Source organism: Passer montanus, unplaced genomic scaffold (genome assembly GCF_014805655.1).
Source record: "Passer montanus isolate IOZ18808 unplaced genomic scaffold, ASM1480565v1 scaffold45, whole genome shotgun sequence".
NCBI classification, from domain to species: Eukaryota; Metazoa; Chordata; class Aves; order Passeriformes; family Passeridae; genus Passer; species Passer montanus.
The window spans coordinates 7,025,339-7,041,361 of NW_024369373.1; the positions used below are offsets into that span (position 1 = coordinate 7,025,339).

A 16,023-nucleotide genomic window follows, 5' to 3' on the forward strand; every position below is an offset into this window, starting at 1 on the left:
TGGCTCTGGCCTGGATCAAACTTCAGATTAGAAAGAGAAAACATTTGTATTTTCTCTTGTTACATCCTTTGTATTGTTTAGGGTTCTCTAGTCCAGAGAAGTGGATAGTAAATGTTTATAAATGAAGTTCACCGAATCAGCAATGTGCAGCAGAATTCCCAGGAATGTGTGGGGTTCTGTTTAAGTTTTCCAGTTAGTGGGAACTAGAGGATTGATGAGAAATGTGTGTTCACTTAAGACAGGACTTGCACAACAGGACTGTGGGAGATTGGATCATGAGACTTGGTAATTTCTCTGCTATGGAATCATAAACAAAAGCATGATGCCCTTTTGGTTTCTGGTAAAAAATACCAAGTGAAATAAAAATTATGATAAGCAAACCACTTCTTGTGAAACTCTAGCATCGTGGTTTTGCACATATTTCCTTGTTTCCAAATTTTCATGTTTGAAAGGGAGTGAAAAGTCACAGTAGGTTCAGAGACATAATTATTTTTGGAAATGTCACCTGTACCTCGTGACTATTTTGACCTTTGTAAATATAATACACTGTAAGTCCTGAATAAAGTACAGCAGGTATAGTAACACAAAGTAGATACTTATTGGCTGAGGTATAGTCAATGTGAATAAGCAAGCACTGGAACAGGGGCTGGAAAGATTGTATGTTCTTTTTCATTGAAGATATCAAATCTTCCACTGAGTGAGGAGGTCCTGAGAAACCTGATCTATCTTTGAAGTTCCCTGGGACCAGGTAAGGTAACATCCCACCAATGTGACATCCCACCAAAAACCCCTTCCAACCTAAATCATTCTGTGGTGAGAGGTGCCTATTTCTGAGCCACACAAACAGTGATTTTAACACATCATCTGCTAGTGAACAGAGGCACTGTGCACTGCACAGCCAGGCTGCCACGAGAGGGAGGAAATGCTGGGTTTGGAACAAGGCACAGCAGAAGCCTGGTGGGGCTCCCCGTGGGTGTAGCTGAGCTGAAAGCTCGTGCACAGCCCTTGCATCTCAGAAAGTGGCAGTTTCCAGATGCCTGCTGTGTGTGCAGCCTGTGACACGAGCTAAAGAAGCACAGGAGCTTTCTTGGTTGCTGCTGTGATGCCAAGCAGTTCCAGTGCCAAGCTTTAGCTGCTGGATCCAGCACAGTGAAATGTGGATTTCGACTCGGCTGGATTATCTGAAGAAGGTAACTGCTCCAAGGAGCCTCTAGATAAACAAAAGAAAAGCTATAAATCTTATTTCAGCTTCCACTTTTCAGCTCTGCTCAGTCAGCATGGGAAAAAGCTCTGTGGGTTTTGTATTTCAAATGTTGTTTAAACAGGGATGCTAACTTACCATGTTCCTAATTTTGTGTAGTGCTTGCAATACTCCTTCAATTTTCAAGTACTGATCTTTGAATGATGATTTAATTATGAGGTTTTTTTATACCTAAACAGTTTCAAAGGCAAATGAGTCTTACTGTCAAAGTATAAAAAATATTTTGCATGAAACTGAGAAGATAATTTGATATAGCAAATCGATAGAAAATTCTTGTAGCTACAAAGAACTGTATTTTTGTACACATACACAGAAAGGGGATTTGCTAATGTATATAGACGAAAATAATTTATTTTAGCTGTCAAACCACTGGAAGAACACTTAGTTCCTGGTGAAAAATCTTCCTGAAAATTACTGTTGAATTCAGGAAAAAATTGTGAATATTTGGGCCAAAATCTACAGCGTGTATCAGTTTTTATAGCTCCAGAACAGTTTTATTGTGTGAAAAACATTTGCTACTTTCTCATTAGAGCAGTTTGAACTGACATATTATACGAACTTCATTATGTATATGAGGCCAGAGCAGATAATAAGCTATAAAATCGTAGTTTTTCCTTTAGAGTCCTTTTGTCAGGATCTGGCAGAGCTCTATAGAGATTCGGGCTGTAGCTCTCTCCTATATTTTAGCTTGAGGAATTTGCAACCAAAACATGCCTACAGAAACTAATTTGCCTTTGTGGTACTAACTTGTCAGAATTCTTCTGCTTGGGCAGTTTTGTGACCTTGTATTTTTAACATTTTGCATACTGAGCTGCCACAAACAAATTTAACATTTTCTAGATTGGAGATACAAAGACTTTTTCCCCTGTGGTAACAAAATCTGCATTTGTGGTAAAAGGGTAAGTTTGTATTTGTGCTTTGACATTTGAGGGAGATGTCTATGGTTGCCACAGAGCAGAAAAGGAACAGCTTCTGATTGCTCTCTAAACTTTATGGGTTTGTAGAAGTGCTGTGCCACTAAAGCTTTTGTGTCTCACAATGCATGTATATTTCTGATGCATATTGATGGAAGAAAAACTTCTAAGACTGTACTGCTATTGGAGGAAGGATTTTGAGATGGTTTTGTTTGTAGCTATTACTGTTCCTCTCATCCCATCTGATGTTCTGTGTGTTTTAAGACAGTTTACTCAGAAGCAGTTCACTTCTCAACTTTCTCAGAAAACAGTTTCAGTGCTCATTTCAGTGTGAGATTCCCACAGAAAGAGAACAAACAAGTTAGCATAATTAAAAACACTATTTTCTTCTGCTGTTTTGGAAGCTGGTTTTGGGAGCTGTGAGTCCAGGGTGTAGCAGGCTCAGCCTGCCAGCTCTGACTGAGCAGTTGGTTCAGCACTGAGCTGGTGGCAGCAGCAGAGTTTTAGGACAGGTATATGTGCAAGAGCACAATAGCCAGAGACCCTAAAATCCTTGTGAGAATGTAGCAGTTTCAGAGTTTCCAATGCTATCTTCCCTTCTGTTTACTATTATTTCTTTGTTTTTTTCTTTCCTCCTCCAGAGTTCCCAGTGGCCTTATCAGAAGGAGGGGCATTCAGCTCTGCCTGCACTGTTAAACCTACATCCTCTGCAGACTGGAAATTTTGGTGTTTCATTGTCATCAGTGAACAATTGTGGGATCTGTGCTCTAGCACTTTTTCCACTGAAAAATGGAAATGAAGAGAAATATGGCAAAGTTGTTGTGGCTGCTGATGTCCTTTTCTGATATTGTGCCATTCAGCTGTGAGAAATCAATGAGAGAAAGAGCTATTGAGCTGATGCGAAACGCACGTTTGATTGACGGGTATATAAAATATGTTCAGCTTTTTGTGAGTCTGACAAGTGAGGAGGAAATGCTGAAGTGTCAGATTAGCAGAGACATGGACTGAGCTACCATTGCAGTGATACATTGGGAAAGAATTTTGGTTCAGATTATACTTAATGCAGGATTGTGTTACCCTAAACATCATTTGATTTTCTGGCCAGGTGTCACAGTTTAACCCCAGCTGGCAACAGAGCCCCACACAGCCCTTGCTCACTTGTCCCTCTGGTGGGATGAGGAAGAGCATCAGAAAAGTGAGAAAAGTCATGAGTTGAGACACAGACAACTTAATAAGGAAAGCTATGCACAAACAAAGCAAGATAAGGAATTAATTCACTACTTCCCATGACTAAGGCATTCAGCCATTTCCAGAAATCAGGGCTCCATCACTCATAACATTTTCTTAGAAAGATAAACATCAGGATTATGAATGCCCCCTGCCTTCCTTCTACTCCCAAACTTTATATGCTGAGCATATGGTCTGGAATAGCCTTTGGCCAGCTGGGGTCAGCTGTCTCAGCTGTGTCCACTCCCAACTTACTGTACACCCCCAACCTGCTCATGGGTGGCAGGGGGTGAGAAGCAGAAAATAAGAGAGACTTTTAGGCGTCTATTGCTGGAAGGATTATTGGCAATTAATGGTCTAAGGGACTTCAAACAATGGAAGAAATTACACTTGGGTTAGAAAGGGAACAACTTATTTCTGTTACAAGCCCTGTTTGTTTTCCATTTTAGCCACAATGACTTTGTACTGCAGCTGAGAATACTTTACCAAAATAGACTCAGCAGAGTCAACTTAAGGGAACTCAACACGACCCACACAAACCTTGTGAAACTTCAGGCTGGTTATGTGGGAGCTCAGGTATGTACTGCTGTGGTGGCAGGGCTCAGAATATATTTCTACACTTGCTTCCTTCCTAGCCCTGATTTTGCTTCTTTATGTTGAAAAAGAAAAAAAAATAGAACTGAAAAGCCACAAAAACTCTTTCACAACAGTTGTGTTTCAAATGTTTGGGTTTTATAATTCAGATACTCTTAGTCAAAACAGCAGCATTTGTTTTGTGATACATAAATTAAAGAAAGCTTATATTTGCTTTCCTGCATGTACTGTAGAGTAGCTGAGTGCATCAGGAGGCCTTAATCATGTCTGGAGTGGCTGCTCTTGCTTGTATCATAACTCTTTCTTTGGAGAAAAAGCTTTCTTTGGGGAGTGGCAACTCCCTTGTAAACTGCAGGAAGTCCTTTTGGTCTGTGCTCCTGAGCTATGAGCAAACGGAAGTCCAAGTCAAAACACAAATTCTCTGTTTTACTTGTCAATGTCTCTTTCAGTTTTGGTCAGTGTATGTTCTTTGCAGCGCTCAGAACAAGGATGCTGTGCGCCTGACCTTAGAGCAAATCGATGCTGTCAAGAGGATGTGCAACAGCTATGAAGAGCTGGAGCTGGTGATGACTTCCCAAGGTGATGCTCCTTCTTGTAAAGGAATTTTTTAAAATGTGGTTTCAGGAGATGTGTACAGAGAGAGACAAGCAGAGAAGTTGTCCTCCTTTAAAGAGTAACTTCAACGTTTCTTCTGAACCACAGCCACTGACTGTGCACAGCCCTGGTCCACGCAGTCATGAGAAAATTTGCCATATAAACATGCACTCTGTACGCTCCAATTCTATGAAAATATCTTAATTACTGCTTGCAATTTACACAGACAATTGCTGCTTGGGAGTGCTGGCTTCTTATCTGTCATGGAATTACTTTGGAATCATCTCCCTCTGTGTTTTCCAGGTATCTCTGACAGTAGCAGGATTGCATGTTTGATTGGAATAGAAGGTGGCCACTCCATTGACAGCAGCTTGGCAGCACTGAGGATGTACTATGACTTGGGTGTTCGTTACATGACTCTAACACACTCCTGCAACACTCCTTGGTAACTATTGTGCACATTTTTCTGTGGCTGTCTAATGCAAAGGAGTGGCAGCTGCATGGTGGGAGAACTATGGATCCAGACACAAACTTATCCTGTGAACGACTTTGAACCAAGTCAAGGTGATGGGTTTTGGGGGTAAATAATTTTCCATGTATACAGTAGGAGACTCCACCCATTATGTAGTGCTTGTTATAATCATAATTTGGACCCTTGACAATCTGATTGTCTTAAATTCCTTCACAAAAATCAACATTAGTCAACCTGGAAGCAGTTATAAACAAAAAAAGCACTGCCTGAAAAAGATGCCTATTACGTAACTCATTATCCACACATTTGTCTATGTGACATTTTTCTTTTGTGTAGTGCAAGAGATTTCAGCTGCTGATACTGTATTCTCCAGAATAATAAGATGTTTCTTCTCCCTCACTCCCCTTTTTAAGGTCTGAATCATCATCTAAAGGAATACACAACTTTTATCCTAATGTTATTGGTCTGACTGCATTTGGCCAAGTAAGGATCTCTTTCAAACGCTAATCTGGGCAATCTGTCATGCAACTAACAACTTCTGGCCTTATCTTCTCAAAAGCAAATTGACATTAAAAATTAATTTCTGGAAGTTCTTGATAGTTAGGAGGTGATCATCAAATTCCCTGTGATGTTTCTTAGGGTAAAATAAGTGTTAGATTTAATTACAGTTGATTTAATATAGATTAGATGTATGAATTCATATGTGCAAGCAATAAAATGTGAATAACATTTCCAATTACTTATTTTAGATTGCCTAAGTTTTCTAAGTTTTGAGCATGTGGTGGCATGCTGGCTGATTTTGAGTGAATAAATCACTAATGAATTAATAGGTACATAGCAACCAATACAGGCACAGCATGTTTATGACTAGCTGGCAGCTGCAGAATTAATCTATCTGTTTCCATATACTAGCTAAACAGTTTCCTTTCAGGAAACTTAATACTGACACTGTTGTCTGTACATCTGTTCTAGGAAGTGGTAAAGGAGATGAATCGCCTGGGTATGCTGATAGATTTATCTCACACCTCCTACTCCACTGTAAAAGCTGCACTCAATATCTCAAAAGCACCAGTAATTTTCAGCCACTCGGCAGCATTTTCTGTTTGTAATCACTCAAGAAATGTTCCTGATGATATCCTCCAGCAACTGGTGAGTGATAGGGATCTTGGGTTTGTTTCTGGAGGAAGGAATTTCTTGGTTCTGCTTCTTGGGGGTTTTGGTTTTTGTTTTAATGGCAATGTTTGCATGGGCTGCCACAAACGTACATTCAAATCATGATGTTTACTTTCCACCTCCTCATCCCTGAATTTGATTTAGAAGCAGATCCTTTAGCAGCAGCTTACAATTGTTTCTGAGGCATTTTCTTTGGGTTGTGTTTAGCCTCTGACTACAAAAATGAAGTGTTTGCAAATACTTTGAAATTCTGGTTGAGTTTGTTTGATGTAGTCACTGCACTTCTGCTGATTCAGTCGACGTGAAAGTAAAATGAACCCAGGGGAAAGAACAGGGAGGCAAAACCTCATGTTGCCATCTGAACTTTGACTTAGTGTTGCTGTTCTCACTGGTGGATGGGTGTAGAAGATTCTATATAAGTTGCCTATGATGTTTGCAGGGCATGAGTGTTCATTCATCACTTGTCTCTTCATATCTTTCAGAAAAAGAACAAGGGAATTATCATGGTGACTTTCAATGCAGATGTACTGGCCTGTGGCAGAAAAGTTGTTAATATTTCTACCCTTGCAGGTTTGATGTTTATATACTGTAGTTTTTATGGGTTCTACAAATTTGTATAAATTCTGTGAATATCCTGGGGCATGCATCATTTTCAAGGCTGTGTAAATTACCCTGCTTGTTTATTCCATCCACACCTTAGCCCAGCTCTAGGTACTTTATGAGCTAATACCCATTAAACAATAACAAGAGGTACAAGGTGTGTGTGTAGCTGGAGGACAGGATGCTCACAAACAGAGCCAACAACCATTAATCCCAAAGGAGTTGTTACTTTCTGGAAAACACCTTAAGCCTATGTAATTAAGAGTGGGAAACATAGGTATGTAATGGATAATGAAAATTCTATTGGTATAATTGGGCTGCTTGTTAGGAATGAATGTCTCTTTCCTCATTGGCATTTCATCAGTGTAGGTGTTATCTTGAAGGTTGCTGCCTGCTGGGATGTCTTTGGACTTGTTTAGAAAGGATTTGATCAAGAACCCATGATTAAGGAGAGAGCTGTTACCCAGTGCCAATATGTGTGAACTGTAATATTTCTTTTTTGCTAGGTGCTTAGATATTGTTATCTTGATATTTTCTTTCAGATCATTTTGACCATATAAAGGAAATTGCAGGCTCAGAATCGATAGGAATTGGTGGTGACTATGATGGAGTGGAACGGTGAGTAAAGTTGTACAAACATGGATATCTGCTCCTTAAATTATGTGGGTTCATATTGGTTCATTTAAGGGAAAAAAGAAGGCAGACTAAAAAAACCTGGTATCAGATTGTCTTGTTATGAGACTAACCCAAGTTTTATCAAAGAGGGGCACAATGATTGCTTTTTAGAACTGCATGAAGCAGTGCTACAAATGGATCCTCATGCCCTCTGAATTCTGAAGCCATGTGTTCTAGGTGGTGGTTTGGGCATACAAAACCAGTGAGAGGAGTTGTTTTTCTCCAAAAGCCATCAATGAATGACAGAAAAGCTGCTTAAACCTCTCTATGGTAAATGGTTCAGTCTAGAGAGGTGCTGCAAAACTCTTTCCTCCACTATCCTTGGGGAAAGGCCAAAGAGTTTTGGTGCTGTGAAACCCCTCCTGCTTTTGGGAAGTGTTTGAGGCAAGCAGAACCTGGTGAGCAGCCTGCCACAGAACCTCTCCTCACTCCTGGACTACTGCAGTTACAGCACAGGAAACAAATGCAGATTGGGTGGTATTTGCTGCTGTAATTTTAACCTTTTTTTTTTTTGCTTTTTATCTTTTTGTTAAATCATTATCTCCTTTTTCTTTCTTCTTTTTCTCCTGGAGTTCAGCCTGCTTGTGAATGAAAGTCAGAGTCAGGCCCCCATCTGTAAAGTACAAACACAAACCCATTGAGTCAGCTCCCATGATATCATAGCTCTGAAATGATAATGTTCAAAATAAAAACACAGTTTGCAACAAAAGGACACATTTTATCATTAATTTTCTCAAAGAACATCAGTTAAATTGGTGTTGGAGTTGTTGAGTCCTAATTCCTGGTAGTACTGCTACAGATTTTTTGAGATATGCTTATCACTATACCTTCATGGAATAGAAAAGTAATAAAAATATTATTCTCTCAAAACAACATCAAAGTCTCATGGAAATACACTTTAAAACAGCTGTTTAATGCAGGTTTTGCAGCTTTTTATTTCTAAATTCTTTTTATTCTGACAAGAATTAGCATAAGGCATAGATCAGTTTTGCTTTTTGTAATTCCTTTGGTAGAGGGCTCTGAATAGGTTTCTTTCTACTGCTTAAACAATTGGCTTAATTCAAACTAATATTATTATTCTAATTGGGATTTTTTTGAAAATAGTTTGTAAAGAACAGAGTTTACAAAATTGCCAGTAACTCCAGAGCTCACCATGTGTTTGTAGGTTTCCTTTTGTCCTCAGTTGCGAGTGGCTCGCCCCAACTTCATCTGTGATGCAGATGTTTCCTCTTACTCTGAAGGCCTGATGGAAAGTGTGGATTGCCAAATACATGAATTTCTGGTTATTTTTTTCCCCTTTTGTTCTTATATCCTTCCATGCTGTTGTTTTGCCTCTATAGAAGTGCATCTTCATTCCAGTTGTGTTCTGTTTATTGGGTCCTATGTGAAGAAAACACTTTTGTTTTGTCCCAGTCCCATTTCTGTTTGTCAGCTGAATTCTCAAAGGAAGAATTTGGTCCAAAGTCAGCTCACTACAAAAGTCAATATGTGCAAAAGACTAATTAGAACCCTTTTTCTCCAGTTTGTTAGTGATGTGTGTTGAATGCTCTTGTGTGACTCTTGCCAACAGTTTTCCAGAGGGATTGGAAGATGTCTCTAAATACCCTTCTTTGATAGAAGAACTTCTCAGAAGAGGATGGAATGAAACTGAACTGAAAGGAGTCTTAAGGGAGAACTTTCTCCGTGTCTTCAGGGAAGTAGAAAATGTAAGATTTAAATCCAACCTCAATCTTGATTCTTACCAAGAGGGAAAGAGGAACTGTTGGTGTTTTGTTGTTTATTTTTTGGGTGGGTTTTTTTTCTTTGGCTTTTTTTTTTCAATTTTATGTATTTTGTTTTGGAGGGGTTTTTTTCAAGTGAGAGAGATATGAGGGAATGTAAGCACCTAATTCAGTAAATCCAAACGCTGGGAATGAAACCAAGATGGCAAGAGAGTGTTAGCAGCATAAAGGAAAATGAGAAAGAGCAGACAAAGCTCTTTGGAAGTTTTTCTCTCTGCAGTAATCTGATAAGCACACATCAGTGACTTCTAAATGGAATCACTTCATGGTTTGGAGAAGCTGCAGATGTACCAGCATCACAGTCTGGCCGTGTTCGCTGGGGCAGGAAGGAATGTTGACTCCTGCAAATCACTTTAATTCTTGTCATGGGATTGGGCTGCTGTTCAAAAGGCTTCTGCCATGGCCATGTCATTAACAAGCCATAAACATAACAACTAGATCCCAATGTGCTTTAAGTATAAAGGGTAGAAGTTAATCCAGAAGGATGAGGGAGGAGAGGAGGGAAGGAGACTGGATAAGAGTAGGGTCCCCTCAACGGTAACTTTTAAAATGCCTCTGCTGAAACTTCCAGACTGCTTGCCTCCTACTTTTATTGTCAGGGATATGTAAGTAGACATTACATAACAAGCTTTATAGACAACAGATATTTCACAGTGACCTTTCTTCCACTCGTCTTTTTTGGGCATGTTGGATGAACTGAAATGAGAGAAATTTGTACTATTCCAGTTAACCTGCCAAAATATCTCCATAATGCTGACCTCCTTGTGTGGCAGACTGACATAAGGAAGAGGTTCAAATTCACCACTCCTAACCAATCTGTGGGATTTAGTAATGTTTTTTTCCCTTCCAAATTAGAGACACTGAAGCTCTGTCCTGAGAGTGTGAGCTCCTTTCATGAGTTTGTTTGCTCCATATGTAGGGAGAGCCAAGCCAAAGAAGGGCCAGACCTGTGACTCTTGCCTGTAATGTGCTGAATTCTGGGAAGTGCTTCATAGGAATGCAAACAGCAGAATAATGACATTGATTTCCTCACATTCAGATGTGGTTTTGCAATACAGTTTGAGTTGGGTAACTTGAAACAGTGTTGAATTTGCTAGCTGCATAAAGCTTTTTGCTGTTGTGCCAGTCTGGCTTTCAGGGACAGCCTTTTGAATTTTTGTAGGTGAGGAACACTTTTGGAGCAATGGACGTAGGTGAAAGTGAAATTCTGCAAGAAGCACAAAATTCCTGTCGCCTAGACCTGCGCAAGCCTCGGCCTCAGCCATCCAGGTCCTTTGGATTTCCTTTTGTGGCACAGCCTTTCAGTCTCACACTTGTATCATGTTTAATGCTGTGTTATGTATCATAAGATCTATGGAGTCTAGAGATTTATGGAATATTCTGCAGTGCAACTACTTATCTCTCTATGATTCGTTAATGGAAGACTATAATAAATTTTAAACATAATTTTTATAAATTCATCTGCATACTTGAAAAATCAAGTAAATTATAAATGACGTAGTAAAAATGTTTAGAATTTGAAGTGATAAATTCTGTATCACCTTGGCTGGACCAGGACCAACATTGTTAATGGAAAATATTCAAATTTAAAGAATAAATTCTGTAATACTTGATCCATGGTTTTGGTACCCATATTGTGGAAAAAATACTGGAATCCAGAACGACCAGTTTCACACAGGAAACTAGAGATTATGATTAAGAGATCTGTGCCAAGTAGTTTTCAAATATTCCTTCTTGTTAAATCATATAACTTCCATCAATAGCTGATGGCTTACTCATCAGAGATGGGAGAAGATCATCCCCTGCCATATGGAGAGAAGTGCTTTTTTGATTTGCTTGGGGTTATGTTTTGTTTTTTAAGATGACAAGATGAGTGACAAGCCTAGTCCAGTTTGAACTGCATGCCTACACCTAGCTTTAGAGACCCATCCTACGGTGCTAAACTCTTATTTTTGAACCCTGACCAGGACAGTGGGCAACTGGACAATTACTGAAGGGTGGAGGTAGATCTCTTAGGTTCAGGTGCAGGCAGCACTGTGGATACTTTTCTATAATTTGAGGACAGCTGTTTGCAGCATTTTCATGATGATGGGAGCAAGAACAACAAGAGGGTTGTGGAAATCCTTTTTGACATTTAAACAATTATCCGTATCAACAACAGGTTTCATTATTTCTTTTCTATTGTAGCTAAAATCAGACCATGGCCAGTGGATTCATAGACTGAGATTAGACAGAAATCTTTTTATTATAAATCTGCTGTTTTGGCCTTTGGAATACACAAGGTATGCAGGGTTAGAAACTCCTGTTGCAGAGAAGAGCACATATTGAAATAGGCCTGCTCTTTGTACATCCAAAACCGACATTTTAGTCAAATATACTGAGATTTAACATGAAATTATAAGATGGCAGCACCACATGTTTGTATGGTCAGTTCCCAGTGCTTGCTGGTAAATGCTTTCCCATGATACTTGCTGTTAATGGTAATTTTATTATACCAATTTTTATTTACTCATGTGACATCTACAGAATTTAGACTTAGTGTAGAATAAAAGTCCTGTAATTGATCTAAGGAAAGCATTTGTAAACACAGAAGTATTTAACAACAAGAGAAGGCTGAGCATGAACAGGATCAAAAACCAGCACATTAGCTTTTTTTCTAGAGGAATTTGAGACTGTTCCTACCATCCATTTCTGTGCTCTCTGTACAAGTCGGGTTTCTGGAAGGACCCTGTTCTTTTATAGCTTCAAAATTAAGCTTCATTAATTTTTTTGATAAGATAGTCTCCTTGATAAACATATTCTAATTACACTTCTGTATGTTACCAAATTCTTTATAAATCATGTGGAACAACCTAGTTGCACACAAACCAACTTTAAAAGAATAGTTTCTCAATAAATACTGATCCTGGATATGCAGGTAGAAAGGGGAATTACTGATTCAGAAGGCTGGCCTTCCTGATGTTGCTTGACTGTAATAAGAACATGTTTTACTGGTAAAATGATTAGTTCTAATTCCCATCAGTACTTCTTCTAACAGGTTCATAAGCCATTGGAACATTTCCATACATGGTCTCTTTTCTCAGAACTAGGGCTCTGATATTTGCTTCATTACACAAAATGTAAGATGTTTCTTTATTCCTTCCAGCTGTTTTCTTCATAGTGTTCTGTCACTTTACCGCCTGCTAATTTTTACTTTTTTACCTTCCCATACTACAGCATTGACTAAAAACATATATTCCTTTTCTTAAAGGTACATACAATACTTTTCTGTGACTTCTTGTGTATAATGTATTGTACTTTTTTGTTGACTGTTTGTGCAATGAGTCATTTGTAACCTTGTGGCAAAACAGAGACATGAAATATCAATAAAATACTGTTTAAAATTGTGTAAGGATACTGGTGTAATCTCACAGAACAGTGTGGATGTTCAGAGCCCCATGAGACTCTGAAACAACCTTGGACCCTTGTGGCAGAAAGAAGGCCAGAGTAACGTGAGAACTCTGGGTCAATAACAAAGGGAAGGGTTGCCCTTCAAGCCCCTGCTTGAAATTCAAGTAGGTTTAATCCTGGATGTAGGCAGTCAGCTTCATCTCAATTCAGATACTGCTAAACCCATCCAAGCAAGTGCCCATGGGAAGGGATCAGTCACTGCAGTGGGTCCATGAGGACAGTGGTACCTGCAGCAAACCCCTGCTCAAGCTGCCAAGGCATGGAGGACAAGGCAAAAGGGGCTGCCTGCGTCAGGGTTAGGATAATGCTGCCTCACAGCACTTCTCACGTGTGTGTGATCTAAAAGTCCCTTTTCCATTACCAGTCACAATGTTAATTCAGAATGCTTCAAATAAGCTGCTTGTGAGAAACAAAATCAGAAGTCAAAATCAGCAGATGGAATCTTGTGCACTGATTATCCATGTTATCTAGCTTATTTAATAGATTAACCTAATTTATTTTTCTTAAATGATCAAAACCACACAACTTGAAACATGGTAGGAAGGCATCTTATTAGAAATTTATTTCAAAAGTAAAATCATGTAAGTTACAGCTATGACTGCTCTCAGAAAAACTAGTGACCCTTCATTCTGGTGCTAGTGTCTCCAGCCCTGACAGCCACTTTTAGTCTTCACAACTTTGCATTTGTAACAACTCAAGCACAAAATGATTGTACTCTGTTTTCTGCCTCCCAATGGGAGGATGATTCATGTTGCAATTGAATGCCTTTGCCCTGCCCCAATTAATAACAGCCATTTGCATTGGTAATTCGAATGCATTCAAGTTCAGCTAACAGATTCTATTATGGCTGCTGGTATCAGTGAAGTACCAGATGTCATTGAGATACAAACTTTGTAATAAGCTCTGTTGGCTGCCAAATGAAAGAATGCAAGTAATTCTAAATAATGAGTTGTGCTAACATGAATTCTGAAAGTATTTATTAATATTTCTGTAAATGTCAAAATCTATGTACTATGAAGCACCTTAGGCTGATTTTCAAAAGACCCAAAGTTGAAGGCATCTTAAACAATCAAATGCTCATGCTTTTATGTATGTGATATGAGCAGCCAAGAACTGCAGAGATAATATTGATGCAGACAGTATTGATTTGGTTCTAAAAGGTTGGTGCCAGGGCCCTTCCCCCAGGACTATCCTTTTCCTGACTAATGGACTGTAGCATCCACAGAAATAAATAACTTCACTTCTCAGTTGTCTCATCTGGGCAAGTGGTGATGCTGGAAACCAAAGCTCCAGTCTGCTGCTGGTCTGACACACATGACAGTTCTGCCACCTAAAATCTGAGTAGTTCAGCTCCTGTACCAAACTTCCCCCCAGCAGGTGACTTGTCTGGGCCATGGAAGGACTCCTGCGTGTTCTACATTGGATACAAACTGCTCAGCTCTGCTTAACACCTACACTCCTTCTTGCGTGTCATTGAGTTGCTCAAGCAACATGCCAGCATATTTCTGTTTCAAGCTCAGCAAACACTGTGCCTTAAGTCTAACCACCCATATGCATATGAGCTCATTAACTTTGTTTGATTGCACACCTAAGGTTCAGTGGGCATCTGCCCCACAGAACCAACTTTGACAAGCCAGATGTTGTGTCCTCCAGCTGTGGAATGAGCAGCAGTGCCCCAGCAGCTCATGCCAGAGCCAGTTGTGGGTGTGCTCTGCTCTGTCCCTGGCTGCAGGTTGTGTCCCCTGCTCCTGGGGACAGCACTGGTGTTTGTCTAAGCTGAAAACTTCTCCTCCTCCAAGGGATGAGTTTCCTGCTGATGGTGCCAGTGATTGGGTTAACCATGCTCATTGTTTGGGGTGGGGAGGAGTGAAAAGCAGAGCGAGACTGCAGAAACTTGGATTTCTTCCATTTCCTATTGAAAACAACAGTTCTGTTTACTCTTCTCTGCATTTATACATATGGAAATGATCAAATTGCTTCAAGTTCTGAAAACATAACATGTTTAAACTACAAAAGAATTAAATAACCAGAAGATACTTCCCACTAATAGTGGCTTTTATTTGCTCTTAAGAGTTGTTGGATTTAATTTCCAGACCCAGAGCAGTATTTTAGTTGATCTTCTTGAACCATTTCCAGGGCAGACTGTGGTCCTGGATAACCCTACTTGGACTGTTCTGGAAGGTTTGATTCAGTGGTTCAAGAATTATCTTTTTCCTTTTTTTGTTACTTTTTTTTTTAAATCTGGTCTTCATTTTTTGTTCTGCTATTTTACCTAGAAGCCTTACATCTACATAGAACAACTTGACATGGGAATGATTATTTGCTGGTATTATAATTATCTTTTTTTTAATCTTCTGACACCAGAGAAATGGAAAAAGTTCCTCACTAACCTTCACGTTTATTTATAACTTCATTATGGCTTTTTTTCTTTGTTTGCAAACAAAAGCAACAACAAACCCTTTCCAAAACTGTGACCTCAGAAAGGTATTGGACTTGGTTCAGCTGCTTCTCTGTCATGAGACAACAAATCGTGGAGGGGAAAAAATACTCCAAGCTAAGTAAACAAAGTTCAGCATTTATCTTACAACAGAAAAATGTTGCTGCTTCTAATTAAGGCTCTGGCCCTAACAATCAGAACTCAAACAAGAGGGCACTTAATTCTGCTCTTTTGCTGTTGCTTCTCCCCAGATTGTTTTTTAAACTCCATTAAGATGATTCTTTCCTCTGTATAATGGGTATTTCCTCTGAAGCCCTTTGTCAGAACCTGGCCTATCTGTTTTCATAAAACATTTCTTTTGTCGATTCTGCAATTAAAGGAAAATATAAAGCCCAGGAAACAAGAATTCAAGTTCCCCTGAGGGTTGCTGCTGAGAAACAAAATAAAGATCAAACTAAGTGAGATTAAAACTTAAGCTAATACAAGTTTCATCACACAAATCAAAAGAAGGTCCCTTTAGCCTGGAATACAAACATTTGAAAAAAGTTTAATACAGCTTTGGATTTGGATTAATCTTCCTGAGTTTCCTCCTGTAAACTCAGCATCTCAAGGATCTTGTCTAGGCCTGTGCTCAGTTTTCTCTCTGAGCCCTTCATTAAAAATTAAACAGACCATGACAAATCTACCCATGCTAAAAATGTAACTGATCTGAAAATTGATCCACAGAGTGGTATTTTTTTCCAGCATCTTAATTCTACACTAAAAATTACTGCCATGTTTAACAAGTTTGCTGTAGAAGACCTTGATATAGTTTTTCTTTTTCGAATGTGCAGAACCTGGGTGTG

The 16,023-nt window shown here is 39.2% G+C and overlaps 1 protein-coding gene across 2 annotated transcripts; it reads left to right on the forward strand.

Annotated features, from left to right (window-relative positions):
* The first annotated feature begins 965 nt into the window (after positions 1-965).
* LOC120508146 (dipeptidase 2-like) lies at positions 966-12,629 on the forward strand. Of its 2 annotated transcripts, XM_039721527.1 has the most exons (11): positions 966-1,190; positions 2,817-3,098; positions 3,852-3,978; positions 4,446-4,575; positions 4,894-5,035; positions 5,476-5,545; positions 6,035-6,211; positions 6,718-6,805; positions 7,378-7,453; positions 9,081-9,216; positions 10,454-12,629. In XM_039721527.1, the coding sequence occupies exons 2-11, from the start codon at positions 2,965-2,967 to the stop codon at positions 10,637-10,639; spliced, it is 1,266 nt and encodes a 421-aa protein (XP_039577461.1). In that variant the 5' UTR covers positions 966-1,190; positions 2,817-2,964; the 3' UTR covers positions 10,640-12,629. The 2 variants fall into 2 exon arrangements, with proteins under 2 accessions (XP_039577461.1, XP_039577462.1); XM_039721528.1 differs by lacking the exon at positions 966-1,190 and having other exon boundaries at positions 2,960-3,098; positions 4,472-4,575.
* Positions 12,630-16,023: the final 3,394 nt, after the last annotated feature.

Bases quoted from the DNA above. Each gene is read 5' to 3' on its own strand.
- LOC120508146 (XM_039721527.1), top strand. From the start codon at position 2,965: ATGGAAATGAAGAGAAATATGGCAAAGTTGTTGTGGCTGCTGATGTCC. The intron at 5,546-6,034 runs GTAAGGATCTCT...CATCTGTTCTAG, and splicing joins GTCTGACTGCATTTGGCCAA to GAAGTGGTAAAGGAGATGAA. The intron at 6,212-6,717 runs GTGAGTGATAGG...CATATCTTTCAG, and splicing joins ATGATATCCTCCAGCAACTG to AAAAAGAACAAGGGAATTAT.